The 27,899-nt window shown below is 41.1% G+C and overlaps 1 protein-coding gene across 2 annotated transcripts in view; it reads right to left on the minus strand.

The window, feature by feature from the left end:
* Nucleotides 1-7,906: 7,906 nt before the first annotated feature.
* Nucleotides 7,907-27,899, minus strand: part of SLC14A1 (solute carrier family 14 member 1 (Kidd blood group)) — a 31,917-nt gene continuing 11,924 nt past the window's right edge. For both annotated transcript variants that reach the window (XM_088152744.1, XM_088152745.1), the window contains 6 exons: nucleotides 22,816-22,944; nucleotides 21,725-21,917; nucleotides 13,693-13,840; nucleotides 12,394-12,528; nucleotides 11,251-11,300; nucleotides 7,907-9,673 (listed from right to left, as the gene is read on the minus strand). In XM_088152744.1, coding sequence (XP_088008870.1) covers nucleotides 9,491-9,673; nucleotides 11,251-11,300; nucleotides 12,394-12,528; nucleotides 13,693-13,840; nucleotides 21,725-21,917; nucleotides 22,816-22,944 — 838 coding nt within the window. In that variant the 3' untranslated portion in view covers nucleotides 7,907-9,490. The remainder of the gene's footprint in view (nucleotides 9,674-11,250; nucleotides 11,301-12,393; nucleotides 12,529-13,692; nucleotides 13,841-21,724; nucleotides 21,918-22,815; nucleotides 22,945-27,899) is intronic.

Consider the following 27,899-nt stretch of genomic DNA (forward strand, 5'->3'; position numbering starts at 1 on the left):
CAAGCTGTATGCTAAGAGTGAACGAGACATCGACTCACTGATCCACTTGACATGGATCTACAGCGAGGATATTGGGATGTCATTCAGACTGGAGAAGTGTGGCAGGATGATAGTAAAGAGAGGGAAGGTAGTTAAGACCAATGGAGTGGAACTACCAGTGGGCCACATAGTAGACATAGAGACCAGCTATAAATACGTTGGTGTCCCACAGTCACATGGGAACCATGATGAGGAGGTAAGGAAGACAGCAACATCCAAGTACCACCAAAGGATAAGACAGGTCCTGAAGAGCCAGCTCAATGGGAAGAACAAGATCCATGCCATCAACATGTATGCCCTGCCAGTCATCAGATACCCTGCCGGTATAGTGAGCTGGCCAAAGAAGGACATGGAGGCTGCCGATGTGAAGGCCTGGAAGCTCCTCACAATGTACAGAGGTTTCCACCCCAAGTCCAACACCCAGAGACTGTACACCAGCCACAAAGAGGGCGGGTGGGGTCTGATGAATGTCAAGCCACTGTCCTGGACAAAACCTGGAGCATCCAGGAGTACATCAGTAAGATGGCACCCTGAGATGAGCTGCTGAGAGAATGCCTCAGGCAGCAGCAGACATGGGAGGAAGTTCAAGTGGAGGAAATATCATGGCAAGACAAGCCCCTGCATGGGATGTACCATTGATGGATAGCTGAGGTGGCTAACACTGGGAAATCCTATCAGTGGCTGGAAAGGGCCGGACTAAGAGACAGCACTGAGGCACTGATCATAGCAGCACAAGAACAGGCACTAAGCACCAGATCCATAGAAGCAGAGGTCTACCACGCTAGACAGGACCCAAGGTGCAGATTGTGCAAAGAGGCCTCAGAGACAGTCCAACACATAGTGGCAGGGTGTAAGATGCAGGCAGGAACAGCATATACTGAACAGCACAACCAAGTAGCTGGCATTGTGTACAGGAACATCTGCACAGTGTATGGGCTAGACCCCCCCAAGTCCAGATGGGAGATTCCACAGAAGGTCATGGAGAACAACAGGGCTAAGATCCTGTGGGACTTCCAGATCTAGACGGACAGGCAGGTACCGGCCAATCAACCAGACATTGTGGTAGTAGACAAAGACCAGAAGACAGCAGTAGTGATAGATGTAGCAGTGCCAAGTGACAGCAACCTCAGGAAGAAGGAGCATGAGAAGTTGGAGAAGTACCAGGGCCAGTGGTGGTAGGAGCACTTGGGGCCATGACTCCTAAGCTGGGAGAATGGCTCCAACAGATCCCAGGAACAACATCAGAGCTCTCTGTCCAGAAGAGTGCAGTGCTAGGAACAGCTAAGATACTGTGCAGAACCCTCCAACTCCCAGGCCTCTGGTAGAGGACCCAAGATTGAGGAAGACACGTACCACCCATAGGGGTGAGAGGGGAATATATATATATTACTGTATTGCATTTTAATTTATTTATTTATTCAATTTGTATGGCTGCCCATCTCACCTAAGTGACTCTAATACCCTCTATACCTCCCTTTCCTAGCAGGTCTGAAACAACACAGCGGCTGTGACCTTTCCCTAACATTTAGATGTTTACTGATTCAAAAACAGGGAGAAACACTTTTTGTTTAAATTACTATTTTTCTTTTCCTGAGCTAACTAGTTTTTCCCCTCATCTCTTTCTTTTTTTTCTAAAGTAAGTCCAAGGGGCATTGTTTTATCATTTCTCCAGTCACCTGAGGTAAAACTATTTTGCTTCTTTTATTTCAGGAGCCTAGATAAACAATAAAACTGCAAACCCTTGGGTTTCTCATTATTTTAAAAAAAAAAGTCCAGGGGAAAACCTAGCTAACTCAGAAAAAGAAAAATAGTAATTAACAAAAAATCTGTGGGGTTTTGAACTGGTAATCTTCTATATGCTGGGCAAACATTATAGTCTCTGTACCATTTCAGCATGACTAGTGAAGAAAGTATTAGAATTAGGGCAACTATTAACTCATTTGAGGGGCACTCCTTCCGCGTTGAAGTAACCCATGAACTGGGCCATTAGCCTGTAAGGAAATAAAGCACTCCAACCAAAACAGACAGAAGCCTTTGGGGGGACTTAAGGGGAAAACAGGAGATTAAAACCAGAGCAGAAAAATAATCTTGGAGGTTATTTCACAAATAGAAGGTGAAATGTGTTTCTGCCTACTGATTTTGGCTGCTGCCAAATTATTCAATTGCAGTAGCAAGAAGATGACATTTGGCACACTTGGTCTAATCCTTTAAAACAGGAATGAGCAAACTGTGGCCACAGGATGGTACCAGACCCCCCCCCCCCCGAAAAACATATTTCGTTGTGTCCCCTGGAGACTTCTCTGACAACTGATGAAGAATTTCATGCCATTTTGAGGCAGGAAACCCACACATAACCAACATTCACACAATAAGCTTAAACGGACTACAAAAGTAACCAGTTTTGTAGGATGTTGCAGGCACATAACACCTCCTGCCAGTACTATGGTGTAGTGGTATCAATGTTCACCCAGGACTGGGGAGAGCTGGGTTCAAGTCTGCCTTCAGCCACAGAAGCTTATGGATGACTCTGAGCCAGTTACTGTCTGTTAGCTCAATCTACTTCAATGAGTTGTTGTTGCAGGATTGAAGTGAAGGATGGTTTCCATGTAAGCCACTTGCAGGAACAGTGCAATGTAAATCTAAGAAATATATAAAAATAATTAAAGCAGCCTTTTTTTTTTAAGGCTTCTGCACATGCCTGAAGAAAGAAGCCACTATTTTACTGAGTCAGCTCATTAGAGCAGTTTTACAGTGGCATTTTTCTTCATGGTTTGTTGGGAGCATAGAAAGGACACGGCTGCTTTAATGAATAGCAGAGAGATCCTGTATCGGCATTTGCACAAGGTCTGAATCATTTCCTCCAAATAACTGCAATATGAACATAGCCCTAATAAGAAATGATGTGCTCCAGATGGTCCTGAATCCCAGCTCCCAACTGTCCATGGTTAATGTGGAGGGATTCTGGGAACTAGTTCAGCAACATCTAGGGATCCTCCACCTTCTTTACCATTAAAAGCCTTTTTCCCCACCTCATGGATCTTTACCTTCCATAGACAACATTCCCCCATTCCTAATCTAGATATTCTTTATTCTTTCATTTTATGGACATTGAAATTCCAAAATACTGGAAGGTTTAGTATCCCTGTTTCATATTTGTAGCCCAGTATATCTGGAGGATAGCAACCGAAGTTAGAAGATGTTGCTTCATTCTTACCTTTCTTGCTTGCACAGGAATGAAGAGATGGTGGTGAATGGAAGCAGAGACAGAAATTACCACAGGTTGGCCTTTGGCCTCTACACCAAGGTTGGCCTCAACATCTGCACAACAGTACTGATCCCTGCTCACTGGTGCCTTCTGTGGAGAGTAAGGAACATGACTTTGATGGAAATATGCAAGAACTCTTATCTAGGCAAAAGGGGCTGAAATATTTCCAGTCCAGAGCAACGAGATAATATTTGGAAGTGACTCAGGCAGACACCTCCCTAATTCTCTGAAGTATAAAAAGGAGGAGGAGGTTTGGCACAATCAGACTTGCAAGGATCTGTTATTATCAATAAAGTGTGGTTCTGGTCTTTCTCTGGAGTTGGTTTTCTGATCTGGTCTACCTAATGGAGCTGACACCTTCTCCCTCCTCATAAAATGTAGGTTTGTCCCTGACTTGTATGGGCCCCCATGAGCTTCAACCAAATGGGGGGAACACATTTCATGAAAGAAATACTCTTAGATGAGTGACTGGCTGCAGCGGGTACAGTATGTGTGTTTTCAAGATTGCAACTTTCTGTATAGAAATACCAGCAGGCTTCATGTGAAAAAGTTGCAGACCGAAGGCCGTGTAGCATCAATTTGGTTTCATGGAGACATAGAATGTAGGCTTGGAAGGGACCTGGAAGATCATGTAGTTGAACTCCTTGCCCAGGGCAATAATTCATGACTCCAGCATCCCTGACAGATGGCCTTTCAGCACTTCCTCTGCAGGTCGCTTTGTGTCAATAAAACACAGATACAATAAAAGCTACAGTAGACAGTGTACCATGACAATAAAATCAAGGAATTCTAGACTGGTCTCTAAAACAAACATTTGATGTCACAATGCTATCTGTCTTATGAAGTTAAGTTTAGCAAGCAGGAAGGAAAGACTGATTTTGGAGTAGAATATTCAAGAGAATAATAAATACAATTTAACATAGTTGGCAACACTAGAAGAAGAGTGTGTGTGGGTATAAGAAATCTGATTTTGAAAATAAATAGCACTATAACTCATTTACTTGGGTGTGGAACATGAAACTTCATTAGTGCTGTTGTAAAATTCCACACGTTCAGATCTCTCGCTCCCTTTGTTACAGTCTGCCTGGAATCCTTACCACCAACATTTTTAAAATTAAACATATTCATAACTGTTGAACTCTAAACCCTATCAATCTTTTTCAGTTCAGATTGAGATTGCTGCTCCAAGAAGATGTAACTAAGATCTTTTCAGATATCTGACCACACCGTTTTTCAGATGACTGCATTCTTACACATACACTTTGCTATACATACATTTATTTTAAGTACACATGCAACGTGCATGGTTTTCAGAGACAAGTTCAGAGTGGTAGTCTGGATGCAAAATATCCTAAGATCATAAGAAGAATGTGGTCAGTCCTTTGAGGTAGACAAGGTCAGGAAACAGACTCCACCAGAAGAATAAAATTCTACTTTATTGAGTTAGGCTATAGTAACAGGACCTTACAAGCCTGATTGTGCTTTCCCTCCCTCTTATATCCCAGTGAATCAGGAAGGATCCTGAATCAGTCTCTTCTGAAGACTATCTTGTTTCCCAGGGCTTAAAGAATGTTTCGGCCCTCTTTGCTTCTAAAACAGTTCTTGCCTAATTCCCTCAAGGTCATCTCCCTGACTCTCTACAAATGTGGAGGCAAGTCCAGCACTGGATCTCATGCTGTGGTCAACCAGATGCATCTGGGAAGTTCACAAACATGGAAGCAGGGGCATCAGCCAGGGTTGTGTCAAACAACAGCAACAACAAGCAAACCAAGAGGGGAGCCAGGATTATGTGACTGAGGACACACCCCTTTTTTATGGGTGATGCGTGTGTGACAATGATTCCTTTACGAATGCCCCTTACTGAAGTTCAGACCTTATTAAACTACATGTAAAACCTGGATTTGTGTGTGTGTGTGCGTGCGCGTGCGCCAGTGTGAACCACTTTGCATGGTAAAGTGCATGTGCTGTTTATCTCTTTGGATCGCTTTGCAAATTCTTTTTAATTTTACTTCTCCAAATTCCAGGACATTAATACACAAGTGGTGAATTCTGACTCCTAAGTCCGATGAGTGATCCTTGAGAGACACCAATTTGAAAGTTTCTGCAACTTGAATGTTATTAATGTATTTCTAGTCTCTATTTCCTCTTCTTTAATCAGCTGCCAATCTATAACAGCATCCATATTTTCATCACTTGGCTTCTGCGTTTATCCAGAAGTCTTTGTTTAAGGACCTTTTAAAATCCCAAGATACAATATCTATTCAATCATCTTCTCTACATGCTTGTTGATACATCCCCAAGAACTTCAGAAACTAAGCTGGAGAAAACTTACCTTTGCAGAAGCTATGTTGGCTCTTTTTCCAGAAATATTTGTCATTCTACAGCTTGGATTATTTCTTCTTTAATAATACTTTCTGCATTTTTGTCCAGATTGAACTTCAAAATAGCTGGCATATCATTTTCCATATCCTTCCTGAAAATCATTTTTTAAAAACTAGAATTACATGGGCTTCTTCTCACTTTCCTCAAGAATTACTAACCTTAAAGAGAAATCATGTGTTCTAGAGGTGATGATGCCTTCTAGAATAACGGTCTTCAAACATGTCAAAGTTTGTTACACAGCAGAGGGAGTGGGCTTATTCTTGATTGCTCCAGAGAGTAGAACCAGAAGCCATAGATTAAAATTACAAAGAAAGAGGTTCAGGCTAGATATCAGGAGGAAGTTCCTCACTATATGAGCTAACACCAGTGGAACATGCTGTCACATGAAGTGGTGAATTGTCCTTTGGTGGAGGTTTTTTTTTTTTTTTTCTGGTAGAGTTGTGTTTTTTTGGTAGAATTTGGTAGAGTAGTTTGTTCAATCTGTTCTTCGCTTGCATGTTGTCATGTGCTGTTTGCTTGAACGAATGGACTAAGTTCCTCCATACAGTCATCCAAGAAACCCTCTTTGCTGATGACTGTGCACTCCTGGTGCACAAAGACAGTGATCTACAGTTGATGCTGAACAAATTCTCAGATGCTGCTATGTTCTTCAGCCTATCAGCCTGAACAAGACTGAAGTACTTTAACAGTCTGTGCCAGATACCAACCCCATAGAATCAAAAATCACTGTTGATGACACCCAGCTGACAAATGTAAACAGCTTCAAATACTTGAGAAGCATCATCTCAAGCAATGGGTCTTTGGATAAGCAGGACCCCAGGATGAACAAGGCCAGCCAGGCACTGGGGTACTAATCAATACAACATCCGTATCTGCACAATGCTGAAAGTCTACAGAGCTGTGGTTATCCCTTCTCTCCTATATGGATGTGAGTCCTGGACTCTGTTCTGAAGGCACATTAAGTAACTGGAGAAATTTCACATGCACACTCTCTGCTCCATCCTTGGCCTTTGTTGGCAAGACCATGTCTCCAACCTGGAGGTCTTGGATCTCGCAGAGCCCACCAGCATTCTGATTATCAGAGCCCAGATATGGTGGGTGGGATACGTCATCAGAATGGATGACCACCGTATGCCTCACTAGTTGCTTTATTGTGTACTGGAGTCTGGGAAGAGACCTCGAGGTTGACCATGCGAGTGCTACAAAGACACTGTGAAAGGAACCCTATGCCACTGTGACATATCCTATAGACATATCTATATCAGTGTTTCTCAACCTTAGCAACTTTATGATGTGTGGACTTCAATTCCCAGAATTCCCCAACCCAGCCATAGCTTTACTACTAAAACTCTTGTGTCTGTTTATTTGTAACCTTTAACTGGGCAAAACAGTGTGTCATAGCCCAACAATTTTTGAACCAAGGTACCTCAAATGGGCTAACTTACAGAATTCGTCCAAAATCCGGGACCCGTGACTCCCATGGAATTGAAATTTGGCAAATTTTATAAAACATATTATGCCATAAACATAATAAACATTTTACGACATAATGCAAAATGTCATAAAACATTTCCTGTGGTCAGCTCCTGATGTTTGACTGTGCTATACAACTCAATATGAATGACCTGGGGAATTTCCAAGGCAGATACATCTCTGAATATCTCCCTGAATTTTTAAGAACTTTTTCACGGGAGGCAGTACATTAGAAGTTCTGCCATTGTTGAAGGCATTGAGGGATCTGGTAAGGAAATATCTCTGAAACAAGGACCCAATGGGTCACAGGTTGTCTAGTATCCAGTAAAGCCAGCTTTGTGCTGAGAGGCTATTCTTCTTTGACACATCCAGGGATGACAACGTGACTGAAAAAAGCATTATTCAGAGTGGTTACAATAATGTACCTCTGCTATATTAATCCCAGTGTTGCACTGCTGAAAAAGTCTTTGCATCTGACTCTACCTATTTCTTTCTCTTATGACAAAGCATTGGGATGTAGCTAACAGTCCAGCTTTGATCTATCTTTCGTGTACGTGTAACAACTTTGATTTAGCTTCTGCCCCTTAGATGTATTGCCCTAGAAGAAAAGCTGTTTAAAACAACTCAGAGCCTAAAACAAGGGAGCAGCTTTTAAGACAGAATTGGTGCTGGCTGATTACCATACGGTCTAGAAGGGTGAAGGACAAAGCAGTCCATGAAAAAGAAGGAAACATTTTACACTTCATGCATTTTGCTATCGCTTATTTGACACCCAGAAAAAATAAAAACCTAAAACACATTCATTACACTTGTAGTAACACAATAAAGTACAGTAGATACATGTTGGTTGATAAATATTATTCAAGGCTGCCTAGCTCATATAATGACTCCAGTGAGTTGGATATCATAAACTGGGACCTCCAAAGCATGCTTTTCTTGAGTTTCCCTTGTTCACTTTCTGTATGCTTCTCCCCAACTCTACTTTGCTAAGATGCCCCAAATGAATCATGGTCTTCAAACCATGATTCAAGCTCATTTATAAATCATGGTTTGGAGAGATGGTATTAGGGCTAGCATCAGGTGTCAGAGTTTGGTGGGATCTGCCAAGGATCACAACTTGCAGAGACTCCTCTGATAAACACAAGAGTATCCCAATCTGATCAGTGTTCTGCCTTGTCACTGTCAGCTTCTCATCCGATCTATCCTTTTGGGACAGCATACAAAAAGAAGTTGGGAGGAGAACTGCCTGTCTGGTCACTAATCTGCCCAAGCATTTCTCATGTTGCTTAGAAAAGGAGCTGACTCATGATCACATAGTCTAGATTAACTGTGTCTTCACTGTTCAGCTACCCCATGTATACATTTTTGGTTTTTAAATTGAGAACACATTGATATATGATATATGAAAAGCCTTCTTCCAATAGAAGAGAATATATGTAACTCAGGGTTGAACTGTGGAGTCCTTGGTGCGTGATTCTTTGCCTGCAGGCATTTCATTATGTCTTTATTATTCATCCACCAATCAAGGAACTACTAAGGAGAAAACCACACCCCCACCAATACTGGCAGGGCAAGATACTGTATATAAACAGGGAGCAAACACCACACTCACTAGCACTGATGATGTTACCTAGTCGGGTAATGAAATGTCTGCAAGCAAACCAAGCTTAGAGAGCACCAAGGGCTCCAAAGCCTTCTTCATATAAACTTTGCTCTAGCAATGGCTACTCGCTACACTCTATAATGCTAGGAATTAGAGGATACTGTAAACATATCTTATCAGACTTCATATAAAATAGTCATAGTTTGCAGGTAACAGCTAAGTTTGTAAATGGAAACCTAATAATTTCTCTTCTTTATACAAAGAATGGTTTGGATCTTCCAGACTTCATCATATTTAATGTAATCCCACTGAAATCGGTGGGATCAAAGATTCACTAACTTAAACTCCATTGATTTTGCTGGTCGAACTATAATGAAGTCTGGATCTCATCTGAAACATCTCTTCCTGCTTTGGTTAACAAATGTCCTTGTAGATGTTTTAATGTGATTAAAAATCAATGGGATCAGATGTTGCTTCAAGAGCTGAATCCCGCTGTCTAAACTCTTATTTGTCTGACAAATATTATGTTCCTTTCCGGATGAATCAGATATTGCATTCACTTCTGACTGAAGAATGTCCTGAACGTTGAACCTTATTGATCCAAGTGAAGATATCTACAACCCAGAAGGACAAACTGCCCACTGAAAACTAAGTGGTTGTTTACGGTTCTGTTCTTCCTCGGGAAGGTCCTACTTGTGAAGATAAACTCTTTCCTTTGATTTAGTCTGTTACACTTTGTCACAAGTGGATTCAGGGCACGATCTCTTCCTCGCCAAATAATATGCCCGGTTGGCTTCTGGGTAGGTGACTTTGGAGAGAGGCAGTTTGAAGATGGCCTCATTGGTGGTTACTAAGAGCAGGAAGGTGAGCGATGATAAGCAGAAAGGCCATGTCCCCACTGGCATCCCAAACTGGAAAGGAAAAGACCAGCAACATCTCAGAAGTTTTTTTGGGAGGTTGCACAAAATCAAGAGGGTGGCCACAACCATGTGATCAAAGCCTGCCCCCTTTTTTACATGTGTCGTAAACTTATGAAGTGCTACACAACTTTTGGAATTAAACAAGAGCAACAATGGAAGATATCTACTGCATTGACAACTATATCAAATGAAGAATGATTTGGAACATAAACTTCTATGGAGAAACCTGAACCTACTGTCCTACTCTGGGACTTACTCAAAACATTTGTGGGGAAAGGATGCTGTACTACAGAGCCTTGATGCAATTTCATGTTATCTTATCCCTAGCCCAGACTTACTATACTCATGAGACGTTGCATTATATTTTAATAGCGTTCCATCCTTCGTTTTGTACCGCAAGAACAGCCTACAGAAGTTGATGAACTTCAGCTCCCAGAAGTCCTACTTAGCATGCGTAAAAATGAAGGATGTTGAGAATTCTAGCTTTAATATCCCTGGCTGGCAAAGCGATTACTATCGATGATTCTTTTTGCAACCCATTTAGCTAGCCAAGGCTATTTACTGAGTCAGATCAAGATTTACTGATCTTCCCATCATTTTATATTGGAGAAAGTGTAGGGAACCAATAATATGGTTATATGAATTCATATGTTTCATATGAATTATATGAAAATAATGTCAGAACTGGGGAAAGGAGGAGAAGAGATTTTCTTTTTTTGTAACACACGCCCCATACCCCTTTGGAAGTTATAGAACCAGCTAGGAACTGGGGCATTTACAGGGTGTATGTGTGTGAAAAAAGGCAAGATGTCAGCCACAGTTGTGTGACCAAAACCCTGCTCCTTTTTTATGTGTGTAACAATGCACATTGCAAAGGACCAAGGCTTCGATCACATGGTTGCAGCTACCATATTGACTTTTTTGACCCCCTCCTCCCTAGATGTTCCTGGCTAGAAAGTTAGGCTAGTGAATCAGATGCTAACGAATCAATTAAGTTATTCTTCCTTAATTTAAAGGAAGTCTTTCTCTTTAAGGTCTGAGTCTCAGAGGTTAGTTTAGCATGGTGGTTTTTGAAGTGGCCCAGTTTGAAAAATACTGTTTTAGCACATTCTCGATTCTGTCCTCAATTCCTGTTTGTATTTTCTGAATGGGGTCATCCAACCAAAAATGCCATTTTGCAGAGGGTAAAATGGTGCCCTTCCTGTTCCACAGGCAGGGGAAACTGCCTCCTTCGAAAACAAAGACAATATATTTGTATTAATGTTTTGTCTTTTCTTGCAAAGGGGGAATTAAGATTAACAGGAGAAAGACTAATGATGGTGATTAAAATGCTGCACTTGGAATGGAGTGATTGAGGCTCCGTCTCGGCTAGGCTGGGTGACTTTGGGCGCATCAATCATTCTTGGTGAAACACACCTCGCAGGTGGGCTGCTGTGAGGTTAAAATAAGACAGACCCCTCCATTTAAATCACCTTGAGTCCCCCCCCCCAAAAGTGAGATGGTGCAAAGAATAAATGACAATAAATTGATACAAATCAGTCCTCGTTCCTTGATTATCAGCAACGTACCACAGAAAACATACGGCCCATAGCTTCTCCCACGTAGCTGGTAAAAAAGGCTGCAAAAAGAAAAAAAAAATAATCTTATTATTTGCCATAGGAGACCCTGAAATAGTAAGGGGTTAGGGAGTCAAAGAGACTCTGATCTGTTAATTCCTTTTAAGGAGGCTTAAATCAGAGACGTGCATGCAGGGCTTCTACAGTGGGGGGGGGGGTAAGGGGGGATTAAAATAGTCAAGATGATACCTTGATTACATGCTCGATGCCCCCTCCTATTACATGTCTTGCCCTCAGCACACGCAAAAAAGGAGTGGGGCTTGACTGCACAGGTGCGGCTGCCATCTTGACTTTTTTGACCCTCCTCTGAGGATGCCCCTCTGGGTATGGGTTGTGAAAGCACTTTCCCAATGCATTTGCAACACAACAAGCTGTCTATGTTAGGCCCGTCCATCATGCTAGACCATGGTTGGCTGAGCTCACATCCCAAGAAGCCGTAAACAATGGCTTATCCATTGTATTGAGCCAGAACCAAACCGATCACATATGGCTACATCTGATCTGGTCTGTTTTTTCTGTTACCTTTGCCCCAAGGTGCAATGGCATTACAGAACGATCGCTCTCCCACAACCTGATTGCCAAATTAAGCCATTTTGGGTGGGTTCCTACAAGACATTGAACCGTAAACATCAAATGGGCTGCTGGGTTTGGACCGTATGCTAAGCCACAAAAATAAAATAAATAAAATAAAATAAAATAGTGATTTGCTAAAGCACAGCCATTAAGTTCCTCTGTTCCCTGAACTTTTCCCCTCCACTTGAGTGCTTTGATTTGGCCGGCTGACAGCTAAAGTCTTGTCTTGGTCCAACTGCTTGGCCGTTGGGACAGAAAAGCTAATCCAAGGCAGGGTTCGTACCACATCCAGGCTAAAATCACGTTCAGTAGTTTGAGGTTCAGCCATTCCTGTTGTGACCTGGGAGGTGTGCAACAGGCCATCCCACCGAACTAGAATATGGTCTACTGGTTGGACCATGATGTGGAGGTGAACAAAGCAATTGTATTTATTCATCTGGGTTTAGCAAGTCGTATGAACTCGACCAAATACTCTGATCCTGTTTTGGTGCTGTAAGTAACAGCAAGAGCCTGGTTACTTACCACAAGCTATTGCCAGTCCAAACGTCTGCCAGGTGAGGGCATAGAACATTCCTCCTATGGCGATGCAGGAAAGGCAGCTGTTGTAATTCCACAAGCCGTCATAAATCTTGTTCAAAGGAGAGGCCAGACTCAGGGCTACAAAATAAAATGGATGAAAAACCTGCTGAGCTTGAGGCCTGGAGGATAGAGCAATACAGAAGTTCTCCAGATCTCCTGGTGTCCTCCTATCCTAAACCTATAGCTTTAACCCAGGATGAACATGATCCAGTAGGGTAATGCTGCTGCAAACGAAGCAAATGCAATCCTGGGTTGCATCAACAGAAATACAGTGTAGGGATGAGAAAGAGGGTATTTTGAGTATTACTGTTCCAACTGAAATTTATTTATGTATTAGATTTCTATCCCATCTTTTCCTCCAGAGTTCATGATGGTGGCCAGAGTTCTCACTCTTTCACCACCACAACAAACTTATGGGGTAGGTTGGGCTGAGAGAGAAGACTGGCCCAGAGTCAGCCAGGGAACTTTCTTGGGGTCTTCCCACTCCTAGTCTAGCACCTTCACCACTATGCCTCGTGGGTTTTTGGCCAGGTTGCATTATGAAAAGCTTTCAAGTGGGCCCTAAGAGACTCACCTGTTTACCTTGGATTACAAATGACTTTGTATATTATTATGCAGATGTTTCTGTCTGGTTTCAACTATGAATTTTGACGGTTTGTTTTTTGGTTTTATGCTTGGATGGGAATATGATACTTTTGGAGTTGACAAAATCAGATCCTATTTGAAGACTGCTCTTTGGAGGGTCTTGGAGCTACCTCTGATCACAGTTACTGAAACCTGGTGGCATAGTTCCTTCTTGTCTTGAGAGGGACATACTCAAAAATAGTATTAATTCCCAAATTAGCATAGTTAAAAAAAAAAAACCTCCCCAAACTCTCCTGAAAATACCTTATCCCAAAAGGTTCTGGTCTTGATTGGTTTGGATGATTAGCCCACATGCTCTGCCCACACACTCAAAGGTTAAGGGTCATCTCCAGCCATCAAAGTTTGTCCACCCTTTGCTAATAAATCTTATAAATAAATACTAGATAATCCCAGAGTTTGGTTCATGCATGGCACTATAGAACAGCTTTCCCAACACGAAGCTCTTGAGATATTGGCCTTCTTGAGATACTGGAACTGTTGAAATCTTTTTCTCAGAACTCCCCACCAACATGGCCAGTAAAAATTCTGGATATAGCCCAAAACATTTGGTCTTCCAGGTTGGGGAAAGTTGCTGGGCAGAATAATATGATGCTTTACCTGCAGGTACTCCAATTGCTGAGCCAATCACAGCATGACTGAAGATGAGAGGGGATGAAATGAAAAGAGCCAGCATGATGATACCACCACTCCAAGGGTTATCGCAACCATATACCTGCCCAATTCCTACTGGGATAGACCGCAAGAGCTGCAAAAGAAGCGTTAAAAAGAAAAGGTTGGTGGTTGTATCAAAAGGACTTCCCTTGTGATATTCACAAATAGTCAATATTATCAGTTGCCCCAAGTCTTGTCCCATGTCCATCTCTGGGACATTCCTGCCAGCACAAGGTAATAATAGTTTCTCATATTGCTCATGTCTCTTCAATAGCTTAAGACGGTGAAATCATCTTCCAGATGTTTTAGACTATAAGTCCCTTGCTAGTTAATATCTGAATGGAAAATGAAGCTTAAAACCTCCAGAGGGCACCAGGTTATATATTCCTGGTTTAAGATCTGGGTGCTTTGAATTTATGGATTATGGGAGAGAAACAAGACTTCACCCCAAAACAGAAGCTTCATTCATGAACAGTTTTAGGGCACGGGCTGTGAGATGTTTCTCAAAGTAGACATGTTTCTGTCTCTTCAATCGATGCTCCTTTCCCCCTGCAAGTCTAGCAGACTAATTGATTGGTTCAGATGACTGGAATGGTCCATCAGCAGAGGCCCACTGCTCTCTCCAAGTCTCTACAGATCTAAAACCATCTCTGAATCTCTAAGTTTAGTTCTGAGCAATATACTCCTGCAACGAGGTCTCTGAATAAGTTCCTCTTCCTTGATTTGCTGCTTTGGATCACAAGTTTAGCACATACCATCTCTGGCCTTACTTATCTTGCCTGTTGACTTGACCCAGGACTACTTCCACTCAGAACGGCAGCCAGTTCCCAACAGATCCCAGACTGAGCTTGACCCCTTAACTCTTGCAAAGAGGTCTCAAAAATGTCAGTTGTTGCATCTTGAAATGTACGTGCTCCTTCCCATCCCTAAACTCATGCCTGTGAATTGACTGGTTGTCCAATGGCCATTCTCATGAATAGAGAAGTCTCCCTGTGCCATGGAAACGTTCAGATAATATTTCTAAGTGCTGCTTTTCATGGTACTTTTTGTTTTCCTAAATACACACTTTCCCATAATAGGCTAAATTCATATCAACCAATTCCTATTGTACACAGAATACATAATTTATATGTTTATGTATACATCAGGCATTGTATATATTAGCATAATGTTTTTGACAATTTGGCGGCTAATCACTGGCCAGGCTGAAACTCACTTGGGTTGGGTTCATACTAAACCATTATTTATTTAATTTGGGTCTAGTACAGTGCATGAACCCAGTATGTGAACCCAGCCAGTGCCGGCTCGAGGGTATGTGGTGCCCCTAGGCCACACTGACTGATGGTACCACTTCCTGCCAATGCAAAGATTTGCATTTTTAGAATAGCCTTTGTTTCTGGAAGAAGGGGCTGCATTGGTGCCCCCTAAGCTTTGGCACCCTTGGCCAGAGCCTAAAGCTGGCCCAGCAACAAGGTGGTTTGCAAAATTTAGTTTATGGCCTAGAACAGTGGTAGCACTGTAAATCACATCAACAACACAGATATATATTATCAAGGCCATGATTTTCCCAGTTGTAAGATATGGCTGTGAAAGTTGGACCATCAGAAAGGCAGAATGAAGATTGATGCTTTTGGATTGTGGCTGGAGCTGAAGACAATTGTTGAGAATACCTTGGACCACAAGAAGACCAAGACGTTCAATATCAGACTGAAGTAAAACAAGGCTTCTTGCTGGAAGCATTAATAACGAGGCTAAAACTTAAATATTTTGGAAGCTTCATGCAAAGGCAAGAGTCATTAAAGAAAACCTGACGCTTGGAAAAAATCAAAAGCAATTTTTAAAAGGCCGACAGAACACAGGGTGGTTAGATATCATCAGTGATGACATCATCAGGATCTCACAAGAATTCAAAGAAGCAGCTATTGACTATCCTGACAAAACAAATCCATCAAGTCATGAAGAGTTTGAAGCAACTCAGTGACTGAACAACAACAGTGAGCAGTAAACTATGGCAGTTCAGATGTGTACAACTATAACTCTGTGCATCCATAGGAAGCATGGCCAGTGGTGACGGATGTTGGGAATCCTAGTTTGATGACATTGGAAATACTATAGGCTACCTATTGCTGGCTTAGAACATTATACGAACCCAACCAGTCTTGGATTGTTCAACAACGATTAAATCATTATGGGTTAGTGCAACGCATGGACCCAAGAGGTAGGAACATCTTTGTTGGATTAGAGCAAAGGATAACCTAGTCCAGCATTTTATTTTCCCAGGAGGCCAATCTGCAGGTCAAGAGGACAACAGCAACCTCTGACCTGAGTTGCAACTATTATTCAGGAGGCCATCTGCATTTGATTCCACAGTCAGCCCGAACCTACCACTGAGTAGGGTGGGTAGTGGGAAGCTGGGCAGGATAACACAGAACTTCTGGGGGTATTGTCACACAATCTTGGTGCCTCAGCAGAATGGACAACACAGTGGGGAACAGTGTTGCTACTGTTCATTATGGATGATGGTGCCACTGGTCAAGCAATGTATCAGTCTCTCCACATTTCCATGGTTTTGCAATAGGGCACAGTTAACCAGAACTGGTATAAACCATAGTGGGTGATGTCATTGATATATCAGATCCCATGCCTCAAACTATTCCCATTTTCCACTGATTCCTGGCAGTGCTTCAGTCTTCATCCTATACATATTCTTCAGTGATGGTGCATCACTTTTTGAACAACAATGGAGGATCAGGGGAGATCTCATTTCTGTTACAGAGATAACATGTAGACGTGGTGATTCTGTGATTCATCTTCCTCCAAAAAGGGAGAATTCAATCTATACACTATGGGGCTTCTGCTGCACCAGCAGTCTTTGACATGATGGTCGCCTCTCAAGATGTGAACTTCACTGGTGGCTTCTCTGTTAATTGAAGCCTGATTGGTTCTGTTCCAGAAAAGTATAAACTAGTCTTTTGTCAGCTAAACTCTGAACCTAGGAGTTGGCGTACATCTTCCCATTCCTTTGAACAAGCAGCTAATGTCAAGCTGCTAATGTTCTGCATCTGAACAGGGATGAGTTGAACATGGAAACAAAGGCCTATTCTTTAATTAAATGAAATGATTCGTGCCTGAGTCTGTTTCAGCTTGACAGCAGAAAACTCATTACAACTTTGGCTAAGTCATCAGGGAATGTTCTTCTACATGACCCTGGCATTCACTTTTGAAGACTCTTGCCGAGATAAGAATAAAAAATATTTCTAATAACCTGTTAATCTTGCATAAATACCTCTCCCTGTAGAAGCTTGAAACGACTGGTCTTAATTCCAAAACCTACTGACGACTTAAGGTCTAAGCTGTAATTTTCCACAGTGCTTGAGGAGCTCAGGGTTGCTCCCATCTACAGAGTCCTGCCTGTTTTACAAGAACTTTGCTCCAGGCTGGACCTTCCTTTCCCATACAAGATATTTCATTAGTGATAATTGAGTAAGCAATGAAAGAAGCTAAGGAAGGAAAACAAAATGACCATAAACTTAGTTCTAAGGTAATTGAGAAGAGATGTTGATAGGAATGTCCTGGCAGTCTCCAAGTCCTAACAAGATTTAACCCTGCTTAGCTTTTTTCAAGTTCAATCAAAATTAACTAGGTGCTACCACCAGCTGGAAAATACTGGGTTTTTTTTTTTTTTTAGTACCCCATGTTTTAAATACATCCCCCATTTTTACGAAAGCATACCCTTCCAATTTATAGCAACCCAACAAATGCTTTATTGCCAAGAATTTTTTTCCATCACCTCTCCAGGCCAGTATCTCAAGTGCTGGAAAAAAATTAGATGTTTGTTGTTCTTTTCAAGTCTTTTATCACTTTCCATTGCTAGCACAGTTAAACATTGTAGGAGGGCTGTGTAAATCTGTAGTAACAAAAAATCAGAATAGGCCTGGTAGCACCTTTTCTGATGAACAATTTTATTAAAAGGCAGAAGTGTTTGTGAACCACAGCTCACAAAAGATTTTGCTTTTAATAAAATGGATTGGTCAGAAAAGGCACTACCAGATTCCTCTTGATTTTTAGCTTAGCTTAAAAATCTTTGTTTTATTGTGTCATAGAACTGGATACAACTCCTTATGATTTGCAAACACATGCTCATTTTTCCCCACCTTGAAAAACAACTTTCAGCATGTTTTCAGGTATAATCAAGATGAAATAGGGAGGAGTGAACACTTACTGGCTGGTGATCAAGACTGTAAATAATATAATCCACACTGTAACTGTGCAACTTCCAAAACAGCAAAAACAATGCACTCAACAAATATTCTGATAAGGTGAAGGATGAGTGTATCTATATTCACAATCACAGATGTGACACTGTAGAACACTAAAGTCTTTCTGGAACATGAGTCAGAGGGAATCTGAAAGGTGGGCACTTGCGTGCATAGCAAGTTATCAAACTTGAGTTCATATCTGCAGGTGAACAGTGCCTTATGACCACTCGTATGAAGTCTTAGTGTAGCCTGACCCTTAAATTTATAACTTTTATTCTAGCAATTTGTCCTTTAAACCACTCAGAGGCTAGGTTCACACAAGGTGCTTAAGCCATTAAATACAGTGGCATTTGCAGAAGCATTTTAAGCTCAGGCTTAATGTTGGCCAGGTTCTTTTCTCAATGTAGCTAAGCCTGTTGTATGAACTTGGCCAACTTGGCAGATTACCAATATATGTGCCAACCTAGAAAATGAATGAATTCAGTAACCAGGTTAAACATATTGTGTGAAGGGAGTTGATGTCACAACGAACAATACCATTTGGATTATTGCAATATGCTGTACATGGGGCTGCCCTTGAAGACCACCTGGAAGTTGCAACTGGTCCAGAATGCAGCGGCGCATGCAGTGATGGGCGCCTCTAGGTTTGCCTATGTTACATCTCTGTTGCGTGAGCTGCAATGGCTCCCAGTTTCCTTCCAGGTGCAATTCAAGGTCTGGTTATTACCTTTAAAGCCCTACCTGGCATAGGACCAGGCCATTTGCAGGACTGCGTCTCCCTGAGGGTATCTGCCCATCCCACTAGATTGTTCCAGTAGATCAGATCAGATGGGCATGCTCCAGGTCCCTTCCCTAAAATATTGTCATCAGGTGGGACCTTGGAAGTGTGACTTTTCTGTGGCTGGCCCTACCTTCTGGAGCACCCTACCCCCTACAATCCGGCAGGCCCCCACCCTTCTAGCCTTCTGGAAGGCCATCAAGACTTAGCTTTTCAATCAGGCACTGGGGTAGAGTGGTAGAGACTGCAGAGAGTTGTTGGGCCTCCCTGAGAGGTCAATCAAGGTGCTGGATTTTAGTTTTTATGTTTTTATGTTTTTTATAGTTTTATTGTTGTGAGCAGCCCAGAATTCTTTCAAGATGGGAGGCCATTCAACTCTTTTAAAATAAAATGTAAATCTTTTAAAATAAAAGAAAAATAAATAAATATAATCAATGGCAAAGGTGGAGACTGTTTTAATCTATGGACACCTATAACACCAAATTAAAAAAAAAAAAGATTGAATTGGTAGCCAGTTATTGGTGGCACTGGGTCTTTTATCCAATCAAGTTGGGCTGTTATTGTTGCTTTTTCTAAAAACTGTATAACAAGAGATCAAAGTCTCCAAAATTCTAAAGTCAGAAAGTAAGATTTCACTGTTACAACATGTTAATTATGCCCAATTACGTAGATATGGATCTAGGCTGTTGACGCTGCCTAGAAAAGTCAAGTGCTGTAATAACTTTCCCATGTAACTCAAAGAGGCAGGTTTCCAACATTTTGCTCTATGGCTTTGGTGTAGTCATGAAAAACAAACAACCTTTTGTGGATTAAAGTGCAGGAAAAACTGTCTTCATGTACGGCTATTTGACGACTGCTAAGTTTACCTGGCTTCAACTGGGAATGGATGGATCCCTGCTCCTGGACCTGAGATAACAATCATAGTTTGAACTCTACCATGCACTAAATTCATCAGATGCTGAGATATGTGGCTTTCCAAAACAGCAGCTGTAAGAAATTGTCAGGGAGATCTTCCACTGACTGGATGCCTTCAGTGAGATCTTCTTCAAAACAATCTGTCCCAAACTTGGTCCTTCAGATCTTCCAATGGTGTACCCATCACTGCTGTAATCAAGTCTATTCACCTTGCTGTTGGTTGTCCTCCTCTTCTTTTTCTTCCACCTTTCCCAGTGTTATAGATTTCTCCAGAGAGCTAGGTCTTCTCATAATGTGTCTAAAAGGTGATTATTTGAACATAGTGATTTGCACCTTAAGTGAGAACTCTGGATTGATTTGTTCGATGATCCATTCATGTTTCTTGGCTATCCACCATATTCTCAGCAGTTTTTTCCAACCCCCAATGTTCAAAACATCAATACTTTTTCTATCCTGCTTCTTCAAAGTCCAACTTTTGCTATGGGACATCTGAATATCTTTTCCAAGGTCTTCATTGCTATCCTACCAAGTACTAGTCTGTGATATATTTTTTGACTACTGGTTCTTTTACTGATGATAGTTGATCCTAAAAGGCAAGAACTATCCACCCTTTCAATGTCTTCAGTGTCAAGGGAGGTTGGTAAACTATCAGCCCCACAAACCTGGCTTGTGGGAGCTGCCTCAAACCCTTTCCCTTAAGCTGGGGCTAACTGAGAAGAGAGGCAGACTCCTGCCTCTGACTGGATGAATCCCTGAGTTAAGATTTTTAATGGCTGCCTTCACTCAATATATTTACCCAGGCCAGTTAAAGAACTAGCAACTGCCCTGCACAGTATGTAACAATTAGTGTTAGTTTTGGTTTGTTTGGGATAATATAGTACATGGCATACATTTGATTAATTTATGGTAGGGTGGAATTCAAGGCAGTGAGTTAATCCCATACCTGAGTTAAGGGTGTTGTTGGATGTAGGCAGCGAAAGAATATTGTGATCTTGAGGTTATCTTTAGCGTGATGAGTCTGTCCCACCACTGACAGTACGTATGGTCCTAAATTAAGGGTGGACAACTATTTGTTGGGGACCACAAAGTAGGTTAAGTTGAAGCAAGCAATAGATGCCAGGAAGACTCTAAAGTGTGCAGGAGGTATCCTTTTTTTCTCTGACACACTTTTTTCCTCTTTTTTTGACATTTTCTTTGTCTCTTCCAGGAACCAAACTAGAGGGAAAACCCGTATAGCTCATAAGTCTTCCAGGGAAAGAAGTTCTCAATTATATCATATAATTAGCCTCCGAGAACCATAGGTGGCCTTAAGGCACAGCTTGCCCAACTCTTATTCACCAAGGATTCCTGTCCCTTTAGGATGATCCCTTCCCTGATTTCTCCTGGCCCAAAATGAATGCAAAAATTGCACACCATTTTCTGCAGGTATATCTTATTTTAATGATATGGAATAGTCAGAGCTTTCAATATTTCATTCATTTATTTCCTGAAGGTAGATCTGCATACGTTATGGGTCATTAATGCACCCCAAATAGGACATAGAAATCAAAAGCTGGGGAATATGGCTGTATAGTGAGATAGCAACCGGTTGGGTACAGTGTTTGCATGCTGTCACGAATGGGTGGCAGATGGCTTTCATCTATGGACTGCAAAAACAAAACAAAACATCTTCCCCACTCCCGAAATTCTACTTCAGCTTTCCAACTTGGGTCCTCCAGGTGACCACACAGGCTTGGAATAATGGAACATCATGTGGGGAAACACCTCTCTCCACAAAGTTCAATGATACAAATGGAATTTGTGCAACAACCTATGTGAGTATGCTTAGTCATTGGGACAGAGGATGCCATGAAGATTTGCCACCTTAGTTGGCTTAGTGAAGGAGTAGATGTGTATCAGCAACCAAACCATCAAGGTAAATGTACACATGGTATTTACACTTATGTGAAGCTACTTCACTTCCTCATTTAGAAATGCTCCCATACCAAAGAACACAGCAAGGGGTACATGGCTGGTATCATCTTACCATAATCACGTGAACTTCAGACCAAGAGGCATTGGGCAAAGAGGTGGTTGGTTCTATCAGCGTTGTAGGGAAGAAAGAATTATAATGACCAGTGGCCCCTATAAACAGACTCAGAGCCAGGTTGAAAGGCAACGTGAAAACTGGCAGGTCCCATTTGCTGAGCAGCAAACCTAAAGCACTGGTAAAAATAGGGCTGGAAAAGAAGAATAAGAATTATTGCAGATAATTGCAGAAAACATAGTCTCATTTATGTTACAGACTTTACCAACGTTGATGGCTTCTCAGAAAATCTTGGAAGCTCCAGGAAGAGATGAGGACTTTCTTTACCAATGGCTACTCCCCTAAGCTACAATTCCCAGAATTTTTGGGGGCAATACCTAGACAGGGCAAGTAGTATAAGCCCAATATCAGTTTGCAATGTGATCAGACCCTTTCTATACCTCTGAGCAAACTTTTTTTTAGAAGATATGGCTCCCCAGACCTAAAACCAATCCTAATTCACCATGAAGCCAAAGGGGATGATGGCTTGCTTGCTTATTCATTATTCTGTTAACAAATAACTGAGCATTCTGGCATAGGAGTCTGCCAAGGGGTGGGGGCAAGCAAGACAAAAGCCATGTGACATCATTGCACAAAGAACGCAAATGATTTACTTGCAGCATTTGGCATCATGACATGAGTGATGCAAATGACATCCTTGCTTCATTTGCATGGGGATGTTGTGATACACACCATGTTGATGTCATTGAGGCTCGTAACGGATGCCTGCATTTGTGAGCGGTTGACTTTTAAAAATCTAAAATAGCAAAAGGGAAAATGTTGGAAACGTTTGACTTATAAATCCATGGATTTGGAACACTAAAATCCCACCAGAAGTTATACAAATAGAGCAAGTGTCCACTGTAAAGTAAGAGTTGTCTGTCCCCAATGCGAGGAACGTTATCTGGAATGCAGTGGAGATCAAGGTTAGGCTATATTTCCTTGATCTTTTCCTGAAGGTGGTGAAAAATGCTCTAACGCAGCTCAGGAGAAAGAACAGAGTAGAATTAGGCCAAAGAGAGGAATACTGCAGAGCATCTTTATAGACTCACCAGGTCATGGACATGAGAATAACAGGAAGTAGAAGCCACCAGTAATATTCACCCTTGTCTGAGAAGACAGCCATTAGCATCCCTACTAGGACACCATTGTAGCCATGGAGTCCAGCAGCAATTGCTGATCTGTGTAGTAAGCATGGGGAGAAATTACTTTGGAAATACAGAACGCAGACACCTATATGGACATTCTTGAACATCACACAAACTCAGGCTTAGCTACCATTTGAAATGTGCGTATCTTCAACATTTCCTGTGTTGAGAAAGGGTGCACCAAAATGCCTCAGATTAAGGGATATCGTTTGCAAGTATTAGGTAGATTGGGCAAAACTGCAAAGAAAAGTTTGAAGAAATGTACCGTATTTTTCCGTCAATAAGACCCCCCCATGTACAAGACGCCCCCATTTTTCCAACCCAAAATTAAGAAATCAATATTTTAAAGATAGTGCAGAACACATTTTTATTTAGTAATTAGGTAACATTGACCTGATACATTCGGTGGGAGGAGGTCCAAACTGTCTCTCTGCAGCTCTGTTTCCATGCTCTTTTGCATCTGATTACCTTCAATCACAAGTGAAACTGCCAATAGTTTGTCTCTGCAAACAGACTTCCTCCAATTGGTTTGTTCAGCATCAGCTGACGTCAGTTACATAAGGCTCGTGATTGGAGGAAGTCTGTTTGCAGAGACAGTATGGGCAGGTTCACTCGTGATTGGAGGCTCGTGATTGGAGGAAGCCTGTTTGCAGAGTCAAGCTATTTCACTCGTGATTGGAGGCTAGCAATAGGAGGAAGCCCGTTTGCAGAGACAAAGTATGGGCAGTTTTGCAACTGCGTGGTTCTCTCCTCAGCTGACTTCCTTGAATAAGACGCCCTTCAATTTTTAGCGTAAGGATTTTAGAAAAAAGTATTGTCTTATAGTCGGAAAAACACGGTACATCAAAATATGGTCTGAATGCTTTTTTAAAATCAGATTTTATTTACTGGTTCAAAAAGAAATGAACAGATCTGCCAAAAGAAACTGAGGGAAATTGACAGCTTCTGAAATCCCCCCATAAATATTAGGTAACAGAGAAGTGGGGCCAATAGTATTCACTGCTGTAACCTTTTCTACCAGCTTTAAACCAACAAACAGACAGACAAACCCAAACCCTGAAGAAGGGGGGACAAGAGATTTAGGCTTCTTCTCATTGGCTTACATTAGAGGAAAGTGGGTTTCAGGTGAACATTTGGAGAAACTTCTCTGGGTTAAGGGCAGTTCAATGATGGAACCAGTTCGTTAACAAAAAGGGCAGTGAGTGGGCTCCTCCTCGCTCTAAGCCAGTGGTGGCGAACCTTTTGGGCTCGGCATGTCAAAAATTCAGAAAATGCCTAATCTGACTCTGCTGGCGTGTCACCCCCCCCCCCAACAAAAGAGAAACAATTCTTTACATATTAATTTATTTTAAAAAAATACAGTCCAATCATGTGTGGTGCTAGGTATTATATAAAGAAACATCAAATAATTACAAAAATGAAATATGGGTAAAACAAACTTGGTTTCTTTGGTAACTCAAACAGGGTGAACAGTTGTTGTTGGGTGTTGGTGAATGCTGGTGTGTCACCTTTGACACGCGTGACATAGGTTCACCATCACTGCTCTAAGCCTTCGAACATGTCTTATTTCATGATGATGAGCCATCAAGTCAGCATTGACTTTTAGTGACCACGTCGATAGATTTTCTCCAGGGCTTCCGGGTGAGGGGTTACGGCTGGCTAGATGTCTCTGCCAACGGCTCGGAAACCAGGAACAGCACAACAGTGGCATTTTCTGCCAGGAGACAGTTCTGGCTGACTGAAATTTCTCCGGAGAAAGGAGAAATTGGGGGATCAACCATTTGGGCTCTGGAAAAGCTGCTCCTCACGAGAAACCTGCAGGAATTTAGTGTCTTGTGGTCCATCATGGGTTGAGGAGCTTGGGAGCAGAGGATTTACAATGTGCCCTAAATTGCTGTGCAGCCTTTGGATTGCCAGAAGCCTCACCTTCTTAATCACTTTATGGTTTTATTGCTTTGCAACCTAAGAGAAATATTCTGTATTCTGAATGGCAGTGAAGATCAAAAACTCTTGGTAAGTGCCTTCTTTTTGAAATGAGAGAGAGAGAGAGAGAGAGAGAGAGAGGGAAACACACTATCTTAAAGGATTTTAATTTAAAAGAAAAAGCTTGATAAGATTGTGATATAAGAAAGTTTCAAACGGACAAAGAGGACACTGATTAAAAAAAATAGAACAAATAATTTTTCTGATGAAAGTGCCTTTGAAAATAGTAAAATTAATTAGACAAACAGAATGGACCTTCGTGGGAATGTTTATTTTTAAAGACAGTAATAATTGATGGATTTTATAAAACAAGAAGATAAGAGTAATATGAGCCAGACTGTATGGCTGTGACTATGGAGTGCCAGTTGGGACTAAAGCATTAAAGGTAGAAAGAAGCAAAACAGAAAAAAAAAAAAGCTTGCTTTTTACTTTTACCATAGTAATTGACATACTTTCACTTTCTCACCATGGCAACCACAAGGAAAGCTTCCAAACTGGGACAAGAAGGTAGGGGTTCATTAGAACAAATGAAAATTACAGATAAGGGCATTTCATTAGATTTATTGCAGAACATGTTTGAAGAATTTGGCAGAAAGATGACTGCAACAGTTAAAAAGGAAATGGAAGAAGGATTTGCAAGGATGGAAAAAGATCTGAAGGAAGAAGTTGAGGGTACATGATGCCAGAGAAATTATCTAGAATGTATAAAAGCACTTCAGATGTATGTTGGAAATGTGAACAACAAGAAGGGACATTTTATCATGCTTGGTGGACATGTAAAAAAGCTAAAAAAAATTGGATTCAAATACATACTTTGATACAGAGGATTTTAAAGATTAATATTCAGTTGAGAGTGGAACTTTTCCTTTTAGGATTAATGGACAAACAGTTAGGAAAAAAGCCATGGAAGATTATTTCAATACATGATTAGTGCGGCGAGATTACTATATGCCCAGAGATGGAAAGATTCAACACGACCCACTATGGAGGAGTGGTTGGCAAAGTTGACGGATTTTGCTGAAATGGATAAATTGTCTTCTTTGATTAGAGAAAAGACACTATCTACATTTATTGGAGACTGGAAGCCTCTTATGGACTTTTTGCGCAAGAACGAAAAAAATGAACTTGTGATTTATGGTTTTAATGATTAGACAGGGTAGATTATAGAAAGAGTAATATGATTTACCGTTAGAGTGAGAGGTTAAAATATAGTTGTACTTATAATAGCTGTGAAGAATGTCAGAAACCACTTCTTTAATTTTTTTTTTCTTTTCTATTTTTTCTTAACGTCTTTTCTTTCCTTGTGCTCTTTGCTTTTTCTTTGATTTCTTTCTTTTTTCTTCTTCTTTCTTACTTTATATTAGTTGGTGTTAGCTTTTATCTTCTTGTTTAACAGCTTTAATACAATTATATTTAAAAAAAATTTTTTTAAAAAAAGAGGCTTTCTCCAGGACAATCTGCCCCAACCTGGTCCTTCAGATCTTCCAACAGCGCCCCACTGCTGCTGTAACTGAGTCTGTCCCCCGTCACTGTCTGTGTGTTTCTCTTTCCTTCCACTTTCCCCAGCATTATCCTCCTCATGGGGAAACATTATGGAGGGTATTAGTGGGAAATTAGGGAAATTAATATTTCCCATTAGTGGGAAATATTTGGTCTCCTGATGGTTTAGCGGATTGAGTAAATGGATTAATTCAGTAATCAAGTGAAGGTGTTGGGCGATCCCAACCAATAAGTGATGGAATATCAGGACAGTTTCTGGGTTCAGAGATCCTACTAAGTCATAAATTGATTTGTTTTTAGATTTTTTTTGGATAGCATAACATCTAAACTCCACTTTTACAGTTTGCAAACCACAGCCTAGCACAGACAATTAGCTTTTATTTAGCAAATACTTTAAAGCAAACTATGGTTTACGGTGATGTGTGAAGCAGAGTTTTATTGAATTAATACCACTTTTATTTGAATTAATGTCACTTGTTCAACTTTACTAGACCCTTTTTTCCAGCTGTAATCAAGAACAGTTTAGTAGACAAGCCATGCTGATAGCAGTGGGGTGGATCCTAGACAGGGAATCTTAACCTGGGGTCCATATTTGAGGGTGTCTATGAACTTGGATTGGAAAAAAATGCAACTTTATTTTCACTAACCATTAACTGAAATTTAGCCTTTCACTCAATAACGTAAGGAGGCAACAAAGTATTTTATGGCCTCTAGGCTCCAAAAAAGCTCGTTAATGTCAGTAAATCTCACTATCTAAAATTATTATTTCCTAAAAAGGGGCATGGTCTTCTTACGGATTTAATGGTTTAATAAAGAAGTGGATACATTACAATTTTTTCCTAGTCTGATAACTGTATTTGAGCATAGCTGACTTCCTTTTTAATGCAATCTGTATCTATGTAGTTTAGTTTGTGCATTTAAATACATTGTTTTGAGAAGGGATTTACGGGTTTCACCAGCCTCTCAAAAGGATCCATGGCTCAAAATGGTTAAGAACCCTTGGATTAGTATAAGAAATTTGTGGGAGGAATAACACAAATTGGCCTAGAAGTCTTGTTACAGCTTGAAATAAGAATACATTCTTTAAAGAGTCGTATAAGTCAGGTTCACATTTTCTTTTACTTGTAGACGTGCATTCTGGAATGTGCTTATTCTTAGAAGAATTCCTAGCATTCTTATTCAAAGGATTTATTACAAAAACTGCAATTCGCATTTTTCTGCCAAAGAGCACAGCATAGGGAGTGGGTTTTCTTTTTGGGTTTTTTTTTGGGGGGGGGGGTTGGCATTTCTTGTAAAACTGTTTCTTTATTCATTCACAGTCCTCTCCCTTTTGCTTTGAGCTCCTCGTAGCAATTTCCTCAGGTCACTGTCTAGCATGTGGATCATCATCCTATAGTAAGTCTTATTTCTGATTGGCTTGGAAGGAGAACAATTCAGGGGTGAGGGGATAAATGGTGCTCGAGCGATCGCTTGAAACCCTGGCACTGGAACAAAAGAAAGGGGGG

The sequence above is a fragment of the Python bivittatus genome, unplaced genomic scaffold (genome assembly GCF_059951505.1).
Source record: "Python bivittatus isolate LINGU-HERP-01145 unplaced genomic scaffold, Pbiv_v1 ctg000570_np1212, whole genome shotgun sequence".
In the NCBI taxonomy this organism is placed as follows: Eukaryota; Metazoa; Chordata; class Lepidosauria; order Squamata; family Pythonidae; genus Python; species Python bivittatus.